This window comes from Gobio gobio (assembly GCF_949357685.1).
Source record: "Gobio gobio genome assembly, chromosome: 23".
Classification (NCBI taxonomy): domain Eukaryota; kingdom Metazoa; phylum Chordata; class Actinopteri; order Cypriniformes; family Gobionidae; genus Gobio; species Gobio gobio.
The window spans coordinates 31,697,776-31,725,300 of record NC_137119.1 but is presented as its reverse complement, the minus strand read 5'-3'; the positions used below and the strand labels follow the sequence as shown (position 1 = coordinate 31,725,300).

Genomic DNA, 27,525 nt, shown 5'->3' with positions numbered 1-27,525 from the left:
TACTGTTAGAAGAACAGTGCCGTTATTACCTCGCTAGTGATAAATTTAGCTTTTAAGTTGCTAATCTGTTTTACTGATAAAATCACCAGAGCATCGCTGACAACACGTTTCTCTGCGAGTGTGTGTCTGCACTGGAGGTGTGTGCCTTTGAGTGGGAGAGCAGAGAGAAAGAGAGTATTTTTGTACGTAATTTTGTGGCAAAACATGGAAATAATTTTCCATTTGTTGAGGGTTTTGGTTATTTTGCTGTTTTAGGCTAGACTGGGTAAACCCAGCCTGATCTGCCGGCGATTTGATTTCGCCCTAGAGCTCAGTCTGGAAACCTGTACATTTAGTTCTACTGCTTCTGTTACACTTTTGCGGGAACCAATCACAGACTGACTTATCCATCTGGCACGCTATTGGCGGGTTTACGGATAGCAATGGGTCGTTGCCCATTGATCACGCCTCTTGTGGTCTGATTGGTTGAAGGACTATCCAATTGCGTACAGAGTCATTTGAATTATGCTCGTTGATCACGCCTCTTGTGCAGTAGAAAATACATAGCAGACTCCCCAGACCAATGTTCAATCTTAAATTGAGCTTGGTCTGGTGATAGCCAGCCAAGTTGTTGGCTGTAAGGACCTTTGAAATAACTGAAGTCCTTTGGAGAAGTGATATTGAACTGTAATGCGGTCAAGACCTGCCTGGAACTACTTTAGCCGTGCGATCCCTAAAAATAATTGCACGCCTTAGAACGTTCGTCAACCAATCAGATTCAAGCATAGACCCTTTTCACAGACTGTGATGACGCATTTTAACGGTAAATCCTGCAACGTTTTTTTTTATATTTTCATTTTTTTTTATGTATGTACATTTATAACACCAATATTTTGTATTATATTACTTTTGCATCAAATTACAAAAAAACAATTTACCACTGCTGTGAGGCTGTTTCTAATACAGCGTCTATGGGAGTGATTATAAAAATGAACATCTTTCTCTCTTTTCACTGCCGTTATCAGTCTCACTCTTTTTTCCCCCCTCTTTTTGAAAGTTGTGAAATCACTATTGTGGAGATTTTCTTTTGCTATTTGAGAAAAAGTGGACACAGAATTCTTTTTTTTTAAATGTATTCTCTCATCCACCGCTATAAAAGTTAACCCAACTATGACGACTTCTGCTCTGAGACACCTGGAAATGTGAAAAGGGTCTATTCAACACCCCCGTAGTATAATATTTTAATATTTTAATTATGCTTCCTTGCATTAATAATTTAATTGCAGTTTAATTCCATTCTGAATGGCACACAAACAGCCAACATTTATCTCAAAATCATAGATTCATTTTTCATTGAGCAACACATTCTTTGCTTCCTTAGGATTTAGCAAAGATTATCCTATAAGGCAGCATAATCTTGTCACCTACCTTTTGGAACAGCTTTAAAATGTTGTCTATGCAGTAGAGCTGTGTAAGTAAACATCACTCCCCTGGGTAGGTTTGGACCAGCCGTTTGTAAGTTCTTTCTTAAATTGGAATGTAAAGTCCACACTACAGGCTCAGTAACTACTAGTTTGTAACTAACTTGTACTTTTTTCGGCTGCACCATTTGTTCTTAAGGCAGAATGTAGCTAGTAGGTCATAAGCTCTTCGTAAAGTAATACGTAGTCGCATAATATGACGTTTAACCTCAATGATTCAAAAGCCTTCGAATACGTGAGTTCCAGTTGTGTTGAAATGCTGTGAATTTCAGTTTATCCTTCATTCTAACTACTTTTGCCTCATGTAACTAACGGTAAAAATACGTTGTCATTAAATTCGATACTTAAACATGAATAACAAAAGTGCTTTTATATATAAATAACATTCAGAAACTATTCGAAATGAAATTTCAATAAATCAAGGATTTAACACTGAAAAAAAAACATAAGAAATTACATTTATTGATTATGACGTTTTTTTTACATGTATGATGCACAACATGGACCGATGGGACAGATGCACACAGCGGTGCACTGTTTTGGACGGGTTTGTGTTGAAGAATTGAAGTCTGTCATGTAAAACAAGAACTTATTAATGCAGTTGGGTCTGTCTCCTATTTTATTCCAACCATTATTCCTAATCGGAGGCTTCCGAGTCGAGTTACGCAGTTTAATGGTGCAATGCAAAATATTTTGTAGTGCATAAGATGTAACTTAGTGCCCATTTACGTAAAACTGGCTAACGCACAGCTAGTGCAACTGGCCCCAGAGGCGCACTAGTGACTGATGCTAGAGGCTGAGGTCATTTGTGTCCTTGTTAAAGGGTTAGTTCACCCAAAAATGAAAATTCTGTTATTAATTACTCACCCTCATGTTGTTCGACACCCGTAAGACCTCCGTTCATATTCGGAACACAAATGAAGATATTTTTGTTGAAAGCTGATGGCTGAGAAAGGCTTCAGATAGGCCTCCATTGGCATTCAGTACATTTACACTCACAAGACCCATAAAAGGCACTTAAAACGTCGTTACAAAGTCCATCTCACCACAGTGGCTCTACAATAATTTTACGAAGCGACGACAATAGTTTTTGTGCAAAAAAAAATCAAATAACAACTTTATTCAACCTCTTCTTGTCTTCCGTGTGTGCCTCCACGACGCATGTGCGAGAATATGACGTAGCGCCGGGGTTCGGGAATCCATGAAATGCACACTTTAACCCCATTTTGAGAACTACGCCGAGACCTAAAGCACGATCAATGTAGAATTCAACAGCTTAGATACGCGCGTCTTCCTCTGCTTGTAAACAAATCGCTTCTGGGTCATGTGTCCGAACGCCGGATCTGCGTAATATTCTCGCGCATGCGTCTTGGAGGCACACACGGAAGACAAGAACAAGTTGGATAAAGGTGTTATTTAGATTTTTTTTTGCGCACAAAAACTATTGTCGTCGCATCGTAAAATTATTGTAGAGTCACTGTGGTGAGATGGACTTTGTAACGACGTTTTAAAGCAGCACTAGGTAACTTTTCAACCTTTATAATATATTTTCAAACCTCTTGTGATGATACATCGACTTACAATAGGTTGAATGACACGTCTGCCATAGCCTGACGGGGTCTGTATCGTTTTTAATCGTACTTTTAAACTTCGGGTTTCGGGTAGTAACCCGAGAAAAAAAAGAACTACAAAATTCGACTGCTTTACGGCATATACGTCACTTCCACCACCACCCCCACTTCCTTAAATTCGGACGTGTGAGCCCAACTATCATTTGTTTGCCGAATGTTATAGTCATGGCCGAAGCAGCACAGAAAAATAAGAAAGCAAAGGTTTTGTCGGAGGAAATCAAAAAGAGGAAACGAGAAAGTGATCGGATTAAAGGCAGGACGAGGATCAACATTGGGCCAGCGTTTGCTCATTGCCGTGAGCTGAAGGAGGAGGGGCAACATTCTTGCAAGTAAATACATATGATAAGACGTACAAAATCATATTTCAGGATACCTGACATGTCTGTGATATTGGTTTATTTGTCTTGCCTCAAGCTATAATGCAAATCGATTTTTCAAATTTGCAGATTCATCTAGGGTAGCTTGATATTATAATATTGACGATATATGGTTATTACCTACCACTCAAACATTGAATTGAAGTATCATATAGATTCCGTAAAATGGTAACCAATAGACTAGGCTACTATAATGACGCTGGCTTGTAAACGTGAGCATCGCGATCATTTGGCGTTTGAAAAAAATAAAACCCATGAAATTATATTCATATGACATGCTGAAACATATGCCACTGTACCTGGGATGAAGACATTTCACACGCAACGCAAGCAGAACACCTGCATGTGAACTCCTGCAGTGTTCAGGGCTATCATAGTTGTCATGTCAACAAATGCACGTGCGCATCCCCTGATGTAGAATGACAGTTTACGACAGTAGTAGAGGACAATACTGTTTCCCAACTGTAGGGGGACCCCGAGAGCAAAAACTACCTAGTGCTGCTTTAAGTGCCTTTTATGGGTCTTGGGAGTGTAAATGTACTGAATGCCAATGGAGGCCTATCTGAAGCCTTTCTCAGCCAACAGCTTTCAACAAAAATATCTTCATTTGTGTTCCGAAGATGAATGGAGGTCTTTTTTTGGGTGAACTAACCCTTTAACATGCCAGCCTCCCATGCCGGTGACGCAGGTTCGAATCCCGCTTGGAGTGGTGCAAGTAGGACCAGTCACATAGGCAGCTCACTTGGTTTAAGAACAGATCGGCTGTCTGTAGTGGGTCTAGAGTGCACAAGAGACCCAGCTTTTAAAATAATGACTGCATTTTTGTCCTAAAAACCAACACCACGTGCTTTCCAGTGTCCTGTTGACCCTGAGACTTTGAAGACGTGAAAGCACAGTGGATTTTGAAGGAATTAGCTGCTCGCCTCTCACCAAAGGCACTTTTTGGGCCCAAAATGAGCGTCTTTAGAAGTGCTTAGCAGGTCCCTAAGTGCCCCTGACAAGGAACGACAGCGGAGAGTTTGGAAAATGGGAGGTGATTACTCAAAGCCCATCTAATTCTGCTTATGCAAGTATCTCTTGGCGTCAAGCCTGACAGTGTGACTTTACCCCACTATTAGGTGATTAATTTGATGCCTGAGTGCACTGACAGAGAATGATTTGTTTATGATGGTACAGGAAGAAGGGGGTGATCAGATGTTGATGGCAATTATCACCAGGGACATAAATTCATTAGCTAAAGTGATTGTCTCTGAGATTGTTTTTCCTCCTTGAACGGTACACCCTTCATGACCCAGATATTGGATTTCACTAGGGTATTATTTTGGAGAGTTCCAGATTTGCGCTGTTAGGGCAAGATACAGATGTGCTCTGTTATTTTCTGCATCTATTTTAAGTAAAGGTCAGTTTTCATTACAGCCAGAGTAGAACAGACAAATGTACGCTACCAATAAATAATGCAGGGACACCTTCAAAGCTTAATAAGGTTTCATTACTTACAAGTGTAAGTGTCATGCAGCAGCAATGTGACATTAATGATTAAAACTATTTGTGTATATATAAATATATATACATAAATGACCCATCAGAAATCATCCTAGTATGTTATACTCTATATCATTTATTTTCTGCTCAAATCGATGTATTACTCTGTACTACTTTAAACCGTAGGTTGCACCACTAATGAGCAAATAGAAATAAGACTTCACCTTGCATTAAACAGGAATGTTCTCCCACGGTGTTAAATTAATTTCAGTTTGGCAAAGGATTCGGAAAGGTTAAATCCTATTTTATGGTTCCCTGACTTTTGTTTTTTCGCCTTAATGTGATTTTATTCAAATCAACGGACTCTAAATCAGGTCAGAGACCACAAGTTAAGTTGCCTCACTGGAGGGTGAAATGTATTTCTATCTATATTTATTTTCTCATTTGCTTTTTCTTATAATAAGAATCCATTAAACTCAAAACATGCAGATCTACAACACTTAATATAAATGAAAGGACATTGAATATTCATGAGGGGGTGTGGTTTACTGCTGTTTGGCCAATCACTAGCAACTCCTAACCAAGCATGGGTCGGTTTCATTGCACAGTCTCCCTGTTACACATGCTGTTTTGAAGGCATCACACACACACACACACACACACATACACATGCTGGCGTACACACAGCTGCACTTGACAATCTGCAGCCGGCCGACCACTGATTTAGAACTGGAGTCTGTCAGAGAGAAAGGAGCAAGAAAAAGAAGTCGAAGAACTCTGAAGGAAGGACTTTGGTTGAAGAGCATGGAATAATCCTCGAAGAGCACCTGTCACTGGCACAAAGATTGGGTGATACTGACCTAAGGCCTGGAGTTAACTGAAGAGATCCAGCACTGTCTATGAGTACGGCATGACCTATTGCACTGTCCACAGCCTTTCCACACACACTCACCATCCATGAAACGATTTAGCAGCCTGAGAGGGATCAAAAAGCGCAAGGACCAAGAGGGGCGGACTGGGAGACGACAGTCAGAGCCCCACAGCCTCCTGGGAACCAGTAAGATGGCAGTTTTGATTTGATTGTCAAAACATGTAATTTGTTCACATGTATTTTATTCACGTGACTAGCTATTTTTTTTAAAGAAAATGATTAAAAAGTAATAAATACAAGAAATTTTCATATTTGAAATATGAAAAACAAGGTTGCAATTACCTTTTTATAGAGGTGGAAATGGGCTTCCATAGACTTCCCAACATATTCCATATTCACTTTAATGGGCTTCCATAGACTTCCAACCATATTCCATATTCACTTTAAGTTTTGTGACTTTTTTGGGGGCTTTCTGTATTTGATGTGAGTTTAATATGCATTAATCGGTAACAGGACTAATGCACTGTATACAAGACACACTCACTATATATATATTTTTTTCTTGTATACAGTGCGCTATATACCAACACGATCACATGAGAATGCGTATCAATAGTACGAGTTTGCAATGTCGTGGAATGTATTCGCCAACTGGTTCGCAGTTTTTCGTGTGCATATGATATGCACTTAATGGCGTGTATATGACACACTCTTTGGTAGGATGGGGCGAAAAACTGCGTACCATATGCATTCCAAAACATTGGACACTCGTATTATTTATACGCATTTTCATGTGATCGGGCTCTATATACTGTGTATATATACTGTATGATCAAGCATAACATTATGACAGGTGAAGTGAATAACACTGATTATCTCTTCATCACAGCACCTGTTAGTGGGTGGGATATATTAGGCAGCAAGTGAACATTTTGTCCTCAAATTTGATGTGTTAGATGCAGGAAAAATGGGCAAGCATAATGATTTGAGTGAGTTTGACCAGGGCCAAATTGTGATGGCTATACGACTGGGTCAGAGCATCTCCAAAACTGCAGCTCTTGTGGGGTGTTCCCGGTCTGCAGCGGTCAGTATCTATCAAAAGTGGTCCAGTATCTATCAAAAGTTGTCTCATTGATGCACGATGGCCCGTGTGGTCCGATCAAACAGATGAGATACTGTAGCTCAAATTGCTCAAGAAGTTAATGCTGGTTCTGATAGAAAGGTGTCAGAATACACAGTGCATCGCAGTTTGTTGCGTATGGGGCTGCATGGCCGCAGACCAGTAAGGGTGTCCATGCTGACCCCTGTCCACCACCGAAAGCGGCAACAGTGGGCACGTGAGCATCAGAATTGGACCACAGTGCAATGGAAGAAGGTGGCCTGGTCTGATGAATCACGTTTTCTTTTACATCACGTGGATGGCCAGATCGTGTGACGCTTATCTATTTAAATCAGATGCTAGTTTGCGCGGCTCTTGGTAGATTGCGTTGGTCATTATGGAAATGATTCAGCTGCATCTGTGTTCTTTAATTTGCGTGTCTTCAGTTTTTTTGGAACTGCGCTCTCACGCTAATTTGCCCTGTTTCGTAGCTCTGGCCCATAGTTGGATATTTTGTTATCTAATGCAATGACATTGTCCTTTTTAGGTGTCTAGGGTCACTGTATTTCAAATCTTCTTACTTTATGAGAAGCAAATAACCAGTGAAAAGCCTGTATATATGAAAATTACTCCCTGTCTTCTGAAAAACCTCGTACATTTCTTTCAGTCTTATATTTGCACTCAAACATAAGTAGGCCGATGCATTCAGATCTCAGAGATTGAAGAGTCTCATTTCCTTTGTGTGTTGATGGATTTGCACAATAAGAGCGTGAGCAGAACCCTTTACCAGTAAATTTTATGGCAAGAAGCCTCAAGAATTAATTTTTCAGTGCAATCTGTCAATGTAACCTCTTGCAATAAGATTACCAGATCTGCCAGACTTTCTCACGTTAATATATGTATTTTGTAATGCTTCCAAATAGGTGATTTTGTTCGGTTCCAACAATTAAGCACGTCTGCAATGTGGATCAACAAAATCATTAAAGCTGTTAAGACTGGTGGGACTTTTCTTAATCGGATGTTCTGTCTTCTTTGAGTTTAATGATTGTGAAGGGCTAGTCCTGTGTTATTAATAATGGGAGTTGTTATTTATAGTCTGCTGAGAGTGAGTTTCAGTGGGACTCATTAAAATATAAAAATGACAGTGCTGGGAGGAAATAACAAGGGCAAACAGAGGTTTGCCGCTGCAAATTGGGTCTCACGCACAAAACATATACATTAAATGACATTTTATTCTTTATTTTTGTGTTAACCTCAAACAGCCTGTCTAAACAGTGTTTGCTGGAATGAACATCTGCCATGTGATGTCATGTTTTGTTCATATACAGTGTTTGGGAATGTCAGTGATATCACAGCAGTGTGACCAGTTCTATGGAAACCTATTTCATCCTCTGGGGGAAAAAAGTAATTGTGTGATTAAAATGAAAGAGTTTAAAATAAGAAACTAAGTCGAATTGTGGGATGTAGTCATACAGGGAGATATTGTGACATATAATGTTGAAATTACATTTTTATATTGGCTTCCAATAGTCTTTCCATCATATTCACTTTAATTTCACCTTGTTTACTTTCTGTATTTTAGGTGAGCATGGTATGTATTACTTTTAAACCATCTCTGCTTTAAAGGAAAATAATTAAGGGATGCCAAAAGGACTAAATGTTTGGCCACCCACATTTAATTATACCTAGAGACTTAATGGAATTGTGTTGTTACTTGCTGGTATTGGTGGGTGGTATGACCATTGCCGTGTATGGCAGTGCATTCCATAAAAATGCAGCTTTTTTGCTTCTTAGTGAGCTGCTGTAACTGAGTGTACCCACTTCAACCAGCCACTTATCTACATTAACCAACAGATCACGTTTCACTCTGTATCTAACAGTCGGCGGATGGAAAAACGATTGACAGAAAGGAAAGGGAAGGGAGAGAGCAAGAGAAGGATGAATAGAGTGGATCATACTTGCCCTCTGTGAACAGGGCTGGGTGTTGGAGTGATATTGAGAAGCTGACAGACTGATGGATGAAAGAGACACAGATTAGCAGTTAGCGGCTGAAAATGTCAGGACAGTGCAAATGACAGTTGGAAGATGTCCCTCACTGATCTGAGACCTGTTACACACAGACTCTAGAGTCCATAAAAAATAAACACGTTAAAAAAAGGGTGAAAAAACAATACACTCACACATCACTTGACAGACAGTTACAGCGCTACAATATGGTGCACATTTAAAGAGATAGTTCGCCTCAAAATGAAAATTCTGTCATTAATTACTCACCCATATTCACATATAAACATTGATCAGCAAACATAAACAGAAGATCAACCGAACCTGCTTGACGCACAAGAAAAAAAACTCTTGCAGAAGCTCAAACGTGCTGCGTAAGACACGAGAATGAACCTCATTGGTTCTTGCGGAAGCTCAAACGTGATGCGTAACACACAAGAATAAACCTCATTGGTTCTTGCTGAAGCTCAAACGTGATGCGTAAGAAACAAGAATGAACCTCATTGGTTCTTGCGGAAGCTCAAACGTGATGCGTAACACACAAGAATGAACCTCATTGGTTCTTGCGGAAGCTCAAACGTGATGCGTAACACACAAGAATAAACCTCATTGGTTCTTGCTGAAGCTCAAACGTGATGCGTAAGAAACAAGAATGAACCTCATTGGTTCTTGCGGAAGCTCAAACGTGATGCGTAACACACAAGAATGAACCTCATTGGTTCTTGCGGAAGCTCAAACGTGATGCGTAACACACGAGAATGAACCTCATTGGTTCTTGCTGAAGCTCAAACGTGATGCGTAAGACACATGAATGAACCTCATTGGTTCTTGCGGAAGCTCAAACGTGCTGCGTAACACACAAGAATGAACCTCATTGGTTCTTGCGGAAGCTCAAATGTGATGCGTTACACACAAGAATGAACCTCATTGGTAATTGCTAAAGCTCAAACGTGCAGCGTAAGACACAAGAATAAACCTCATTGGTTCTTGCTGAAGCTCAAACGTGATGCGTAAGACACAAGAATGAACCTCATTGGTTCTTGCGGAAGCTCAAACGTGATACGTAAGACACAAGAATAAACCTCATTGGTTCTTGCGGAAGCTCAAACGTGATGCGTAAGACACAAGACATTGAACCTCATTGGTTCTTGCGGAAGCTCAAACGTGCTGCGTAACACACAAGAATGAACCTCATTGGTTATTGCTAAAGCTCAAACGTGCAGCGTAAGACACGAGAATGAACCTCATTGGTTCTTGCGGAAGCTCAAACGTGATGCGTTACACACAAGAATGAACCTCATTGGTTATTGCTAAAGCTCAAACGTGCAGCGTAAGACACGAGAATGAACCTCATTGGTTCTTGCGGAAGCTCAAACGTGATGCGTAAGACACAAGAATAAACCTCATTGGTTCTTGCGGAAGCTCAAACGTGATGCGTAAGACACAAGACTGAACCTCATTGGTTCTTGCGGAAGCTCAAACGTGCTGTGTAACATGAGAATGAACCACATTGGTTCTTGCTGAAGCTCAAACGTGCTGCATAACATGAGAATGAACCTCATTGGTTATTGCTGAAGCTCAAACGGGATGCGTAAGACACAAGAATGAACCTCATTGGTTCTTGCTGAAGCTCAAACGTGCTGCGTAACATGAGAATGAACCTCATTGGTTATTGCTAAAGCTCAAACGTGATGCGTTACACACAAGAATGAACCTCATTGGTTATTGCTAAAGCTCAAACGTGATGCGTTACACACAAGAATGAACCTCATTGGTTATTGCTAAAGCTCAAACGTGATGCGTTACACACAAGAATGAACCTCATTGGTTCTTGCGGAAGCTCAAACGTGCTGTGTAACATGAGAATGAACCACATTGGTTCTTGCGGAAGCTCAAACGTGCTGCGTAACATGAGAATGAACCTCATTGGTTATTGCTAAAGCTCAAACGTGATGCGTTACACACAAGAATGAACCTCATTGGTTATTGCTAAAGCTCAAACGTGATGCGTTACACACAAGAATGAACCTCATTGGTTATTGCTAAAGCTCAAACGTGCATTGAATACGAGAATGGACCTCATTGGTTCTTGCGGAAGCTCAAACGCAATGCGTAACACGAGAATGAACCTCATTGGTTCTTGCAGAATCTCAAATGTGCTGCTTACCACAAGAATGAATCTCATTTGCTCTTCCATGTCATGCGAACATGCTTGAGCTTCTGTTTCCCACACCTGTGAGTTGAATGTTTATGTGAATAAAAGCCTCAATTAAATCTGTCCATCATATAATATCGTGTTTTTTTTTTAAATTTTGACTAAATCGGTCAATTCATTTGGATCTATGGAGGGACTGAAATCCTTCAGATTTCATAAAAAAAAATGTATTTGTTCCGAAGATGAACGAAAGTCGTAGAACGCCATAAGAGTAAATTATGACAGAATTTTCAACTAACCCTTTAAGACAAGTATTACACTACTGTTCTTTTTTTTTTTCTTCTTCTTTTTTTTAAAGAAATTAATACTTGTTCAGCCAGAATGCATTAAATGGATCAAAAGTGACAGTAAATACATTTATAATGTTACAAAAAAATCTATTTCAAAGAAATGCTTCTCTGTACTCATAAAAAAGACTCCTGAACAAATGTACAGTATCACAGTCACAACAAAAATATTAGGCCACATTTCTGAAGGATCATGTGACACTGAAGACAGGAATCATGATGTTAAAAATTCATCTTTGTCATCACAGGAATAATGGCATCACATCATCATTCTATGTGTTTGGGTTAAGCAGCACAGCAACCCCTTTAGTCATGACATAGCAACCTCACGGCAACACATTTTATTTAGAAGATGTCTTTCAAGAAAATGTTTCTTTGCCAAAAAGTCCCTTGGAGTCCTAGTGAGTGTGATAAAGGAACTGTGAATCGCCTCTGCACCCGTTAAATGACAGCTTCTCAAATCCAAATATAAAGACTAGGCTCTAAAAATAATGCTCGGATCAGATCCGAGTTTTGCTTCTTTAAAAGCGGCCGTGTGCTGAAAATGAGAGCAGCAAGCGCTAACTCTCACGTGTTGTGAATGTCACACACACCGCAGGAGAAAATGCAATCCTATTGGTCAGTTTAATGGATTTTGACAGGCGTCACTATGACATGAAGATTGTGCCTGCTGGGAGAACAGCCTGGACTTTGTGACACATGGGTGAATGTCACCAGGCAGAGAGACAATCCAAATCAACAGTTATAACAGCTTTATCATCGTATTTTAACTCTGACCACGCACTTTGATTCACAGGACACACTGGCTATGTTCGGAGGAAATACTAGAGTACTGCAGTATGTAATTAATCATCTATGATAAAATGTTTTTAATACAGTTTCAAAAACTTGTCTCATTATGTGCAGTAATCTTCATTTATTTTATTAATGATTAGAATCTCAATTTATTAAGTAACATTTTATTTTTTAAATGTTTTTAGATGAATACAATTTTATAAATAAAAAAATAATTTAATTACCTTTGAAATGTTTTGTGTAAAATGCATTCTAATCAAATAATTACAGGTGATATTAGTACAAATGAAAGAGAAAATCAAAATATGCATTGAATTATGAGGAATACTTTTCCATGCAATATTCTGAGAAGTGGCCAGATGTCTAGAAAAAAAACCCCACAGCACTAAAAGGAAAAATAGCTTGATGGCTTGCTAAAAGGCTTAGAAAACAGCCTGCTGTTATATTCACATCTAGCCATTCAGCTGTCCCAGTTTTTTTTACCATATGCAGTTCTGAATAAATAGCTTTAGGGGGCGCTGCTCAGCATACTCTGGCCTCGTTTATCCAGAACTATCCTTGGAAATTTAATAAGATCCATGTCTCTGTCTGTATTACGTCTTTAACACATTTGCTATCCTTTCTTCACTGCTCTTATACCTTTAGAGAATGTGCTTGTTCTCATGTCTGCATGTCTAATGATATCTTCAACAATACAATCTTTACCCACATGTGAAAAAGGGTTAGTTCACCCAAAAATGTCACTTTATATGACATTAGAAGTACATCAGTACCAAAAAGCACATAATGCACATGTTTACTCATCTAACATATTTAAAAGACTTTGCTTCCTGTTCAGTGAAAAAGACAGTCAGGCAAAGAAACAAGGCAAATGAAGAGGTCAGTGCTGGTTGATTTGACTGCTCAGGCCACTGGGAAGTGTGTAGTTGGTGTACTTGATGTATTACTTGCCACCTGTTAACAACCAATGTTGTGTGAATAAACAAACTTACATTAAGGTGCTGTATTTTTGTTTTGTTTTTTTTGACTGTACTAAAGCACAAAAATACCATAATATGTTGGCAGCGGCTATTTTACTATATAGTTAGATTAGCCTGGATGCCAGTCGAATTTAGCCCCGCCCACAACATTTGAGGTCGGGAAGTTCAGTCTGGACATGATCCATTGTGGTGCAACTATGCTCGAACCTGAGATGTTTGGACCAATGAAATAGTCAGGGCAGGCTTTATACGATGATGGACAGAGGATCAACTGTAACGTAATCATCCACGTCACCAAAGAGCGCTTGGGTTGAATTCGTTCCTAAACGGAGAACTTGTTCGTATATACATTCACCTTTACTATTTCTCTCAAAAATGATGATCGTGTTGGTAAGTACTTCTGTTTTTACTACAGAACACCAGCAAAGATCGTTTATGCTCCTCTTCTTCTTCTACTTCTTTCAGCGTGTGTGCAGTCGAGTTCTGTTGACAACTATGCGTCGCTCTGATTGGTTGTAGGTCTATCCAATTGAGTGCAGAGGCATTTTCGCCCCATAATCACAGCCCAATGGAGCAGTTTGAGACTCACATTCTGACTAGAATCTGAGTATGATGACGTCGGGGTATAGTTAGATGATATTTATGGCCAGATTTACTAACAGCTTGCGCCAGCGCAAAACCCTCTTTTTGCGTTAAAAAACGACTGTCAGGATTTAAGCATGTCTTTGCGTCATTTCGTCACATCTGTCTGTAAAGAAGGTGTCCCGGCTAGTAGGCAATATTGCGTGTGAGGATGTTGGAGGTGGAGATTTATAGCCTTTTCTCACAGCACTTGATATAATTAAACTTATCAATTTGATGGCGGATCCAGAAAGGTTCAAACATTCGCGGTGACTGATAGCCGCACATTCTCCTCAAAACATTGGATTCCTCTGCGCTGTGCCGTGCCGAGACACAATTCACATAAAGTTGATAATTCCGCGAATAACTGCAATTGCGGATTTCGAACAGAGATGGTGACAAAGAGGAAAAACTACGGACTGCAGCTTTAAATGGATGCCGCCTTATTGGGACAATAAAGCCCTCCCTAAACCTACCCCCTAATGGATAAACATTTTATTATTAACCCTCTGGTGCTCTTCGTTTAGGGGTTGCATTGGTTGTCTTCCCGGTCATAAGTGACCAGACACCTAAAAATTAAACTTCCTCCACCCCAGTAAAACCAATGCAATTTATTTTTCTTCAATAATATTTTTTCTTGAGTTGATTTGATGGTATTCTTTAATATTTATGCAATAATTATGGTCTATTTTTGCCATTGAAAATGATAAAAAAAAAATTTTTTGGTAATTTATTATTATTATTTTTTTTATTATTGGAGTATTTCAGGTTAAAATAGAGACTAGGCCTTCAAAATATTTTTTTGAAGGCAGATTAGCACCCTCTTTTGGAATTATTTAAGAAATCATGCAACCATGGGTGTAATCACTAGAGGTCGCTATGGAGAGGCTTGAGAATTCCATAGTTCTGTTTTGAACACATTTAATGATTTTTTTTTGATGGATTTGAATATATATTTAAAAAATCTCAAAAACTATTATAAAGTTTTAGATATTTTTTTGTTTGTTAGAAATATAGATTTTTTCTGTGAATGTTTGTATTCTTGCAGATGTTTTTCATTTCCTATGGGGGTCATTTTTGACCAAAGAGCTTAAGTGGGAGTATTTTTTTTACGACCACTTAGCATGCTCGAATCATGCCCTCAATTTTTTTTTGTGTTAACATACTTAATGCTAGAAAAGTCACCAAGTTTCATATTTTTCCGATGAAGCTGTGATTTTTAAAAATTCAAAATGCTGTTCATAGGCTCAGTTTTTCATAGGTGTGTGTGTGTATAAGTGCGTGTGTGTGAGTGGATGTGTCAATAGCACACTCTTGATGTTTTAGAGTGTCACCCGTTTACTGCTGTGTACTTTTTTCCAGCATTGTGGCCGATTTGTAGATTGTACACACAAATATTCGGTGAATTTCACCCTACTTGTTTATCCGAAAAACAATGCTACAGGCCGTTATTCTACTTTGAAATGTGCATGTGTGACCCCTCCCGCTGCCAATTTACCCAATAGTATTTCAACACCCTGGGTTGCCATTTGGCGGAAAACACAGCATATTGTAGCGGCGGAAGCCAGCAAACAAACTGGGTCAGAGATTGTAGATTCTACCCAAAATAATCCATCTAAAAAGCTCTCTGTCCATAGGCTCCACTATGTCCCTCTCCAATATTTTAGAATTTGGACTGCAGTACCCATTTCAACCACTAGCTGGCAATATTACATACTGCACCTTTAAAATAATATCAAGTGCAGTTTAAGATTTGTGTTTGGAATATTGATTTACCTGTCATGGCTCACTGAGTAAGTGTTCTGCCCGTGAGCGGGGTTATAAGTATGCAATGCTGGGTTAACGTTTCTGACACTGGGTCAAGGGTCATCGGTCACAGAGGATGAATGCTGTTAACCTTAGTCTGCAGGATAAACATCAAAGGAGGTCATGATGACAGCAGAGGAAGGGTAGACGGCAGTGTGTGTGTGTGTGTGTGTGTGCAGGATTGTGCTATCTTTACAGAGTGAAGTTCACATCCTACAGTCAAAACAGAATCAAAATGGACAGTGTTTCCTTTCTTAATACACATTCTTAGTCTAATCATACATCAATGCACATTATTCCGATTTTTTTTTTTTTTTTTTTTAATTTAAAGACTTTGGTGTCTTTGTATCTAAAAGATTCTTCTAACATCTGCATGGAATTACCTTTTTCTTTACACTTTTATCTGTGGCCTCATTGCATAATGTCATATTTGATAAGATGAAACGTAAATATGTTCTGTAGGACGATAAATGGTTGAGATTCCGCTAAATAGGCTAAAAGATAGGCTTTCTTCCTCAGTTCAGCCATTAAATCGTCCTCAGAGGCTTTAAATGTGATTCCGTCCTGGTAATTTATGAAAAGCGCACGTCAGCTTAATGATGCAATGGAGGCTTCTAGAATGAGCAATCACGTTTGAGGTAAATCACCTCGGTATTTATATGCTTAATATGTGTTTGAATTGAACATAACAAGGTTTTGGATATCTTACTTAACACAATATCAAGGATGCAAGTAGCCTTTAGCCTGTCTCCAGCCATATTTTGATTTGATTACTATCCATAATTATATTAAAAAGATTTGATAGCAACATGGTTTCATAAATATGCCACTTGTCTTGCTCACGAGGACAGTTTAATTTGATTAGCCCTGTAAGTATGGCCTTTGGGTGTGTTCTGTTCAGCTGGGAATCGAATGGGTTGCCCGTGCAACACCCATCATTCACATCCAGCACACTTTCTGCTGCAGTGATCATGTGACTCTGTGGTCCTGATGGTAAATGATCTCTGTGAATTTGTGCAGAAAATGGGAATATAAAATCCCTGTGGATGCATTTGGGTGGGGTGAGGGGCTATTGCTAGCCTGATGACATCATCGCGAAGCCCTTCTTTTTCAGCCTCCATACGTTTCCCCACCCCTTCTGCCTATTTCCTATTATGTGCTGTGTTTACTGGGCTGATGCCTGACTGCTATAAAATAAGCTCTTTGCTCATTCAACAGCCATTGCCATGCCCGTGTGGTCTCGACTGGGGGAAGATAATGGCTTGGTGCAGTGACTTGAGGTAGTCAGGATGTCTTGTTAATCGTTTCTCATTGCACATCTATAATGGATTCCTTGATCGTTCTTTCATGCTTGATAAATGCTTATCTTTTTTCCAAATATGCTCATCAATCAACTTCACTTGGCATTTTGCACCCACAATAGATAGATAGATAGATAGATAGATAGATAGATAGATAGATAGATAGATAGATAGATAGATAGATAGATAGATAGATAGATAGATAGATAGATAGATAGATAGATAGATAGATAGATAGATAGATAGAGGACAGGCTGATAGATAGATAGATAGATAGATAGATAGATAGATAGATAGATAGATAGATAGATAGATAGATAGATAGATAGATAGATAGATAGATAGATAGATAGATAGATAGATAGATAGATAGATAGATAGATAGATAGATAGATAGATAGATAGATAGATAGATAGATAGATAGATAGATAGATAGATAGATAGATAGATAGATAGATAGATAGATAGATAGATCTCAACCTGGCAAAGACTGAACTGCTTGTCTTCCCGGCCAATCCGACAATACAACATGACGTCACCATCCAGCTAGGTTCTTCCCGGAATAAACCTTGGCGTAATCTTTGACGACCAGTTGTCCTTCAAAGACCACATTTCAAAGACAGCTCGCTCATGCAGGTTTGCGCTCCACAACATCAGGAAGATCAGACCTTTTCTAACAGAGCATACAACACAACTTCTCGTCCAGGCCCTGGTCATGTCTAGGCTTGACTGCTGCAATGCGCTTCTGGCTGGACTTCCATCATGTGCGATCGAAATGCTCCAAATGATCCAGAATGCAGCAGCACGTCTTCTCTTCAACGAACCCAAAAGGGCCCACGTCACACCACTCTTCATCTCTCTGCACTGGCTACCACTCGCTGCTTGCATCAAGTTCAAGGCGCTTATGCTCGCTTACAGATCCACCACGAGCTCCGCTCCTGCATACTTTGACTCAATTCTACGACTCCACACCCCCACCAGAAGCCTTCGCTCAGCTAAGGAGCAACGGCTTGTGGTACCATCACAGAGAGGCAGAAAATCCCTCTCCAGAACATTCACATTCACCGTTCCCTGCTGGTGGAATGATCTTCCCACCTCCATCCGAATTGCAGAATCACTGACAGCATTCAAACGACAGCTGAAAACTCACCTCTTCCGCGAGCACTTAACCTTATCATAAAAAATAAAAAAACACCTTTCCTTTTCCTTATTTTCCTTCTATTTTCCTCTACTTCTTCCCTGCCCTAGTGTGTGATGCTCTGTGCGATGTCCAAAACGTAGTACTTCAGGCACTTTCTGTGTTTTGCTGCCTCCTCATGATGGATCGCTTCCTGTACTCCTCAGTTGTAAGTCGCTTTGGATAAAAGCGTCTGCTAAATGCATAAATGTAAATGTAGATAGATAGATAGATAGATAGATAGATAGATAGATAGATAGATAGATAGATAGATAGATAGATAGATAGATAGATAGATAGATAGATAGATAGATAGATAGATAGATAGATAGGTAGGTAGGTAGGTAGGTAGGTAGGTAGGTAGGTAGGTAGGTAGGTAGGTAGGTAGGTAGGTAGGTAGGTAGGTAGGTAGGTAGGTAGGTAGGTAGGTAGGTAGGTAGGTAGGTAGGTAGGTAGGTAGGTAGGTAGGTAGGTAGGTAGGTAGGTAGGTAGGTAGGTAGGTAGGTAGGTAGGTAGGTAGGTAGGTAGGTAGGTAGGTAGGTAGGTAGGTAGGTAGGTAGGTAGGTAGGTAGGTAGGTAGGTAGGTAGGTAGGTAGGTAGGTAGGTAGGTAGAAGACAGACAGACAGACAGACAGACAGACAGACAGACAGACAGACAGACAGACAGACAGACAGACAGACAGACAGACAGACAGACAGACAGACAGATAGATAGATAGATAGATAGATAGATAGATAGATAGATAGATAGATAGATAGATAGATAGATAGATAGATAGATAGATAGAAGACAGACAGACAGATACGATAGATAGATAGATAGATAGACAGACAGACAGACAGACAGACAGACAGACAGACAGACAGACAGACAGACAGACAGACAGACAGACAGACAGACAGACAGACAGACAGATAGATAGATAGATAGATAGATAGATAGATAGATAGATAGATAGATAGATAGATAGATAGATAGATAGATAGATAGATAGATAGATAGATAGATAGATAGATAGATAGATAGATAGATAGATAGATAGATAGATAGATAGATAGATAGATTTATTTAAGAATGTATTTTCTGGCAGGACATTATCCAGCATTTACGGAAATTTCCGTTAACCCTTAAAACACAAACTAATGCGATGTGTAATTCAAAATACAAGTAAAACACCTGTAAAAAACCAATACGGAAAATTCCTTCATATTTATACAGTACATTGTGCCCTATTTTTACAGACTTTTTTTTAACAGTGTAATGTTGGCTGTTCTCTGGTGGGAAATATATTCTTACCTCATTGGCTTGCTGATGGTATCCTGGACTCTGCTGGCAGTGCTACATTTCACTCTCCTCTTATCAACTCATCAAAGCAGAAACTCAATAAGTTTCCTCCACACACCACCCTGTGAGAACAAGCTTCTTTTTCTAAGGCCCTGCAACCGAATCCAGCCATGGGAGAGGATGGCATGCAGAACTGGGTCACGTTCAAACAACAGGAAGCTGAAGCAATCACAAAAAATGCAATTAGAGGGCCCACTATGAGACTGATTTTATAATTTAACGGACAACGAATGTGCAGCATGTATCCAAAAACAGCCAAGCCAATTACGAAGGCGATTGGCGTGACAAACACTTGAGGGAAATTTGACAAATGTGTCATGTTTGGGACTTTGCCATGTATCGGAATAATCGTGCAGCCTCAGTAACCGAATAAACACATCCAGACTAACTATAGTGTTGTTGTTAATATCGGTCGTTTTTTGAGAAGCATTTTCTGTGATCTGACTGGTGACTGCAGTATGGAGGACAGAGCCTGGAGGAATCACAGCATGAAATCTGCTGCCTGCAACAGCAGATGAAGTGTAAAATGAGGTGATAAAAACTCTGCTCTCCACGCTGCCTGCGGTCATAGCCCCTTCTTTTCTGCAGGCACGGATCAGAATTTACAACAGGTAGAGCCTAACCTTTAAGTGACAGGTGGATTTAAATCATCCTTTATAGGCAGGGAAAGGGTACAGTGAGACAATATAGCAGAATACACAGTATCAGCCATAATAGCTTAAAGGTGCAGTGTGTAATTTCTGTGATATTATAGCAACATCAAATTGAATTCCAACATAGATAGATAGATAGACAAATAGATAGATATCTAATGTCTTTTCTTCTCTCTGTTTCTCACAGCCTCTGGGATCTCTTCATCACCCACCACTCCAACACAACTGACCAAGCAGAGTTCGGCGTTTCTTCTGGAAGTCAGTCGGAATGACACCGTGCACCGCTCCTCCTCCTCCCCCCTCGACACTGGACAGCGCCACAGCCCGCCCACTGCAAAACCAGCGCACAGTCCACGCTCAGCATATATATCTACCTCACGTGCGGTGAGTGATCTGACATGGCTGCGGAGTCATTTTCTGCATCATTTATTTTATGAATGTTGAGTGATTCGTTTTAAGTGATCGTGGATGTGGATGTTTTAATGACCAAATACAAGCACAAATAACATTAAAGACAAAGACTAATGGTGCGTTCACACCGGACGCAAATGACGCGATTCGCGCGAGTGATTTAGGTGAGCGCGGGGCACAACCTAACGCTGGGTTAGTTGTAACACTCATGTTTTAACCCTTTCCACGCATGCCAGAATGACAAAACTTAGTGTATTTACTAGTTGCCATATCAACATTATTTAGAGAAAAAATAGCGCCAAAATAAAAAAATCTCTGGAAGATATTACTAAATATGTATTTAACCATAGCAAAAGTAAATTTCTTACTTAAGTTTAGTTTTCATCTCTGTTTTTGGTGTTTATTTAAAATAAGACAAATCCGATATTATTTTAATCTTATATCTGTTATTTAACAGTTGAAATCGTTCTTTAATGCTGATCTAAACATGAGCCGCGCTTTAAATCCCAGTTGCGCAGGTGGGGTGTGTTGTAACACTGCGTTGCAATGAGCCCCTATTAGAAATATGCCATTACATTCTATACTTTTATGAATTCTTTGAGAAACCATGAGAAAAGGGTGAATAATGACAATAATGTTAATGTTCAGAAATTATTAATTATTATTATGTTTTGAACTATGCTGTATAGCTGTATTCAGCGATGTGTTTGTAGTCAAACTCAAAAATGCTTATATTTTTAATGATTAAAAAAATGCTATTATTTTATTTTAAAAAGTTAATAATTGTATTTTGTTGACAAAATATTTTAGTTTGTCTTGGATATTTTTTTGATTATATCAGGTAACATTTTATGCGGTCATTTGGTCATGTTACATTGTGCCCCACCACATGTTACAATGTACCCCACCTATGGGGCATGTTGTCACATTTCACTTCCATTCTTTTGGGGTAAATCAAGAAAAAAGCATACACTGTATTAATGAAACAAAACCACATAATTGTACTAGACATGTGTGCAATTAATGTGGGAAAAAATAAATACCCCAAGTGGATTTACACAAACTGAGAAAGTCAAAAAGAGTTAGGTTGTGCCCCGCTCTCCCTACATGTTAAGTCAATGCAAAGACGCGAATAGACATTCTGCGGTGCTATTCGCGCGAATGAGGTGGCGCGAATGACACGATTCGCGCGAATGACACGGTGTGAATTGAGAGAATTAAGTGTTTGACGTGTGATTTGCGCAAATCGCCTGAGTTGAAAAATCTGAACTTTGGCGGATACTCGCGCCGCCTTAACCAATCAGGAGCTTGCTCTAGTAGTGACAAAAATGAGGAGAAAATCTGTATATTAATATCTGGTTCAGACAATATAATTATCACTGTGATAACATTAAATGACATGAAACACAACCCAGTCTTTTTTTGTTAAATGCAAGTTTATGTTTGATCAATAATACAAAAGTATAAGTAAAAGGTATAATAAGCTATACATGAAATAAAGCAAACAATTCAGTCAAACGTTCAAAGTCAGTGCTAGTCAGCTACAACTGTAACGTAAAGTTATAGCCTAAAAATAAAAAAGTAATGAAACTTCACTTTGCCCTTAGCCTAAACGATTTGCCAGGGAACAAATTATAGATCCATGAGACCAAAGATCGGCCGTTACATCTACACAAGACGAATTATAGCTCGAGACACCACAGAGACATCAGAGCCAGCAGCAGACAGCAGAAGGACTAGCCGAGGAAAGGCTACTCTCGCCGGGGTAAACGAGCGTGGAGCGCCGCTGATCCACTGGAGCTCACAACTCCGAAAACGCCAGATCACATGTTCAAATAGGCACTCTTTTTATAAATAAACCACAGATTTGAGCTTTAAACAACTACATTATCGCCTGAAAAAGTCTTAAAATTACGTTTTGTCACACATTAACAGTAGATTATATTCTTTGATCATATTCGCGATCTGACGCATATTCTCAAAACTCATTTTCAACGTCTTCAAAATAAATATTTTGATCACTGACAGCTTCCTTCACCAGATCCACCATCAAGTGATAGTGACAGTAATATCTGAATGTGTTCAGTACTTGCTCTGCAGTAAATAGCTGAGCCGTTTCAAGTTTTGCAGATTATAATTATTATTGTTTCGTTTTCTGTCTGAGGTAACTATGAGTGTAACATCACTTCATCATTGTGTATCAGACATTGCCACCTTGTGGAATAAAGCTGAATTGCACTTATTTTGTCATTATAGATTCATTTATTGTGCAGAAAAAAAATACGTACAATCTTATACACCTCGGATCGTTAGCGACCCTATGCAATTTTGACAAAAAACTAGTGTAAAAACAGGCATTCAATTATAATTTTATCATTTTCTTGTATATTTTTTAAAATGGATTGAGGAATACTAAGAAGGTTGATGTCTAACTTTAAAAAATGAATGAGGAGGAGGGTAGTGAATGACGTCTCGGGTCGCTAAAGAGCCGAGGTATGCATTTAAGGGTTAAGGATACTCAAAGTACAAAAGGAAATGAGAAAATCACTCACTGTTCTTGACTGAATAACTTTTTTTATCTATATTTAATTTATAATTTATAGTTTTTGATAACTTTCTGTTATATTTCTGATCCTGTTAACCTATAACTGAAAATCTTAATGCACTGTTTACCAGGTTACATGGATCAAAACCAACAAAAATAATTATTATTTTGTTCATTTTACTGGGCCAATAGAAAAAATTGAGCCCTGATATCAAAGGCACAGCTAAATGAGGCATTTATTATAATGGGTTTATGTGAAGATCTTTTTAAGTTGACTAAATTAAGATTTGTTATATTTAAAGCCTAATAAATGTTAGAATGGCTAAAATTTAAGAAAAAAATCTATCTCATAGAGACCAGTAGCAGTATTGTCATCGGTGATAGGGGCCTTCTTTCATAAAAAATGCCATTAAACAAATATTTAAAATATAATGCATGTTGTTTAACTTTGAGATTAAATGTGAAATTATTACAATATAAAAAATATATTAAAAACTTTCATATTAGGTGTGATTAATCACAGAAAAATTTGCGATTTGTTCACTTGTTTTAATCGCACTAATATACTGTATAAATATATATAGTCAACATTTATTATGAATCTACAGGATTCCGTACAGTAGCCACACAATACTTTCACAACTCACCAGTTCCTGTCGATGGATCTAATCTGATTTTTACGACTCAACCCACTGACCGTTTATCACGTTCACAAGCCAAAATCAATACAGCAGTCACCATCTGCAATGCTGTTGTCCTTGCCTCCTGCCCGCTAATCTAAGCAGAGGTCCAAGGCTGCACTCCGCAGATGTGTAATCAACTGTATCTTTACTCCTTCCCTCACGCTTGGCCTTATTCGCTTACCGTACACATTCATGTGTATTTGTGTGTAAAACCAATGTTTTGTGCCAAATTTACGTCGATAGGACGCTTGTTTGAGCTGAAAAGATGGATGATAGTGAATAATGACTAAATACTCATTATGCTGTACTGTTTCAGCGCCGATAAAAAGCTAAAGGTGGCGCAACAGTATTGTGAATTAGCACCTTAAAATCTTCTACTAACGTCTGTTTATCTTTAACAACCCATGAAAACCACTCTTAGCGATTCTCATATAGTGTTCCATGTGATGAGTGTGGCTCTCATATGGGTCAATACAGATGAACAGAATCACTGCTGGTCAGACACCTTCAATGTTCTCTGCTGTCTGATAAATAAATGTCTCTTGCTCTCTGTCTAACACTGAGTTACGACTGCGACTTTTTAAAAAAACTTTCCCATTACTTTTAATTCCTCTGATTTGTGAACTAACACTTTCTCACGGCTGTTATGTGTTTGTTTACTTCTGTTGTATATTCATTGGGAGATTGTTTTTCTCACAAGGGCTCAAGTTTTTTTCAGACAGCCACACCCACCGATTCATCAGCCAGGAATTTGGGCACAGTTCATTTAATTACCCTCCATGCCAGATGTGGCTCTGGGAAAGGCCAAATCCCAGTTGTGTGAAAAATATAGTAATAGAGCTGGATAATTTCTATTGGTTAGCATGTATGTTAAATTGGGAATTAAAGTGATGGGAAAGTTTTCCAAAAAAGTCGTAAATACATTTTAGACATAAGAAAAATCATGGAATCTTTCTATTCTAATGCCACTAACATTTTCATTCCATGCACAAACATCACACATTTCATCTATGTAAATAAGTCATTTAAATAAAACTGAAGGTTCCTTTCCATACCTGGGGAATTCCCTAATATGATTAAAAACTTCCAAATAGTGGAAGTTAGCTGTATTTAAATGTTTCTTTAATATAAATTATAATTTACTTCCCCTCCTCATGAACATACCGTGCCGGGACATTGAATCTTTTGTTGTTTATTATGTGAAGTAGCCTACTTACAAATTCCCTGCAGGTTTAAGTGTTTTTTCAGCCCGACGCAGTTATCATTTTCACGTCCAGCGCCCCGTTGTTTAAATAGCAACCCATGGGCGTGCTGGTCTGAAAACGAGGTGTGTTCAGGCGCATTGTTGGTGCGTAGCTATTTTAGGGTGACCACCATCAAACAAACCAAATGTGGGACAATTACTAAGTTTGTGTGGGACAATGTGGGACATGTTACCGACACTAAAACATAACCTGAAACTGTTACACAATGTCTATGTAACCTTAATAAAAACATATGTATTCTGCCTTTCAGATGATAAAAATAATTTGTTCTTTAGTCCCTTCCAGAAAACACCATTACATCACAATGTAACATTTTACATGTCATTGAAATTCAACATCACTGAGCCCAAAGGCAGCAGGCATCAGATCTGACCAAGTCCAATAATGAACAAATAAAATATAAAGCAACATGAAATTAGTTAATTGACAGTCTTATATATTATATTATATATTAAGAATATAACCAATTTACCGAATTATCCATTCGTTTTCTACATGGAACGAATCACTGCTCCACATTTTGATTGACAGCCGTCACAACCTACTAGTGACCGTGTTTACTCCTTTCTTTTCAACCATTGGATAGGATTTAAAAAAAAGGCTGTTGTATTTGTGAAAGGCGGGATGTTACTTCTGACGAAGCGCTGTTAAATATGTGAAAAACGATGCCGCAAAAAGAATAAATGAAATGCTTTCTTAAAAAGGCAAAAGAACGCATGCATGTTTTCTTAATATGATAATTAAAAACCAACAGACTGATGAAAATGCGGGACATTTTCTCAATATGCAACGTGCGGGACAAGGGGTGAAAATGCTGTGCGGTACAACGCAAAGCGGGACGGGTGGTCACCCTAAGCTATTTTGAGGCAACTGAAATCGACGGCGCCATTGACTAATAAAAACCTGGTCTAAAGTCAATAGTATTGTTATTTAAAGGGCGTGTTAGTAATATGCGCCTATAGGCGGGTGCACAACGCGCGTACACTCTGCTTGTTACACACACAGGACAAACATTGGGCAGCAGCACACAAACATTTTTAAATATGAAAAATAAAAAGATTCCTCTCTGGAGAAGTGTTCAGTCTTTCCTCTTGCAAATTCTACCATGTAAATAGCGAATCTGCCATGGTGCAAGCGCAAATGGCTTTTAAAGGGAATGGGAGATGACACCCCGATTGGTTTATTGCATGATACTCGCAAAACACACTCATTAAGAGATTAACTCTTTTGGACCATGCGCCTGAAGCGTTTTTTTCCCGTTGTAAAACTAGCAAAAGTTGATTCGAACACGAGTGCACCTGTGCCATTCGCTTCAGACCATGCGCTCAGATCGTTAAAATAGGGCACCTTGTGTTTCTCTTATGAACAGATCAATGTTGTTGAATGAATCTTTTAGTTCAGTGAATCATTCTCGTCTGCGCTTATATCACGACAAATAGCTTTTTAGAGCGGGCTGTGATGGAGCATTTCATTGGTTGGACATACTGAATTAATACACCTCCTTTACTGAACAAATCAGTGTTTTGAGAGACCTTTGACGTAAACTTTAATTAACCTGCAGAAAGAGTCGCTGTATGAATCAGTCATTAGTGAATGAATCTTTTTGGTGAACAGATTCGAAGGATTCAATCCACTGGGATGAATCAAAATCCCCACCCACCCACCAGCCAGTTTTTTTGGACAGCCTGGCTCCACTCGCCTTTATATTCGCACATTGTCTACTGCTCATAACAAGAAATGAGTAAGCGGAATAGTTGATTTAAAACACTCCCTGTCAGACCGTTGGCGGCTCGCGACTGCAGCAAACTGGAACAGTCCATTTGCAAAAAGCCGGAGGGGGAGGGTCTCTCATCACTGACTTCACATTGGATGTACGGGGTACACAATCGGAGCACGCCTGCAAACACCGACTGTCCCCACAAGGACCGATGGACCCGAAAACATGAGCACTTAGTATATTTCCCCCCTGAACCAGTTCTGTTTGCGTTGCTGATGTTTATCGTCTACTGTATCTTTATTAAACTCTGACATCCAACTTCCGATCTCACCGGTCTCCTCTCCGTCTGTCTGCAAGTGTGTGTGTGTGTGTGTGTGTGTGTGTGTGTGTGTGTGTGTGGACGGCGCGACGGGAGGGCAGCCTGAGATCGCCTCGTCTGTGCTTGACTCTTGTCACTCTGTCTCCAGGTCCACGGTTTATCTGAAGACATGCTGGAGAAACTCGATCTCGAGGATGAAGGTAAGCCTCTTTGGGATATATGTCTCTCACCTCGTGATTGTTCGTTTTCTGAACCGGCTGGCTCAGCAGCTTCGATGTTCTTGACATTGTGATGTTCTTTGCTGACTTAATTTATTCCTCGCACTTAGAGAGATAATTTAACGTTAGTCTATTTTAATCTCATTCATAATCGAACCCTCTCGTCACCTGGTCATTTCTGGCGCATCAATGGCATGGGGGTTTTATACAAGGTGTCAAGGTTTCAGATCCAGCTGCTTGCGGATTCACTGGAGATCCCAGT

General features: G+C 39.2%; 1 protein-coding gene across 1 annotated transcript in view; it reads left to right on the top strand.

Annotated features, from left to right (window-relative positions):
• The first annotated feature begins 5,545 nt into the window (after positions 1-5,545).
• Positions 5,546-27,525, top strand: part of prkag2a (protein kinase, AMP-activated, gamma 2 non-catalytic subunit a) — a 60,225-nt gene continuing 38,245 nt past the window's right edge. Inside the window, exons 1-3 of the mRNA XM_079806522.1 lie at positions 5,546-6,007; positions 20,293-20,489; positions 27,194-27,245. Coding sequence (XP_079662648.1) covers positions 5,908-6,007; positions 20,293-20,489; positions 27,194-27,245 — 349 coding nt within the window. The 5' untranslated portion in view covers positions 5,546-5,907. The remainder of the gene's footprint in view (positions 6,008-20,292; positions 20,490-27,193; positions 27,246-27,525) is intronic.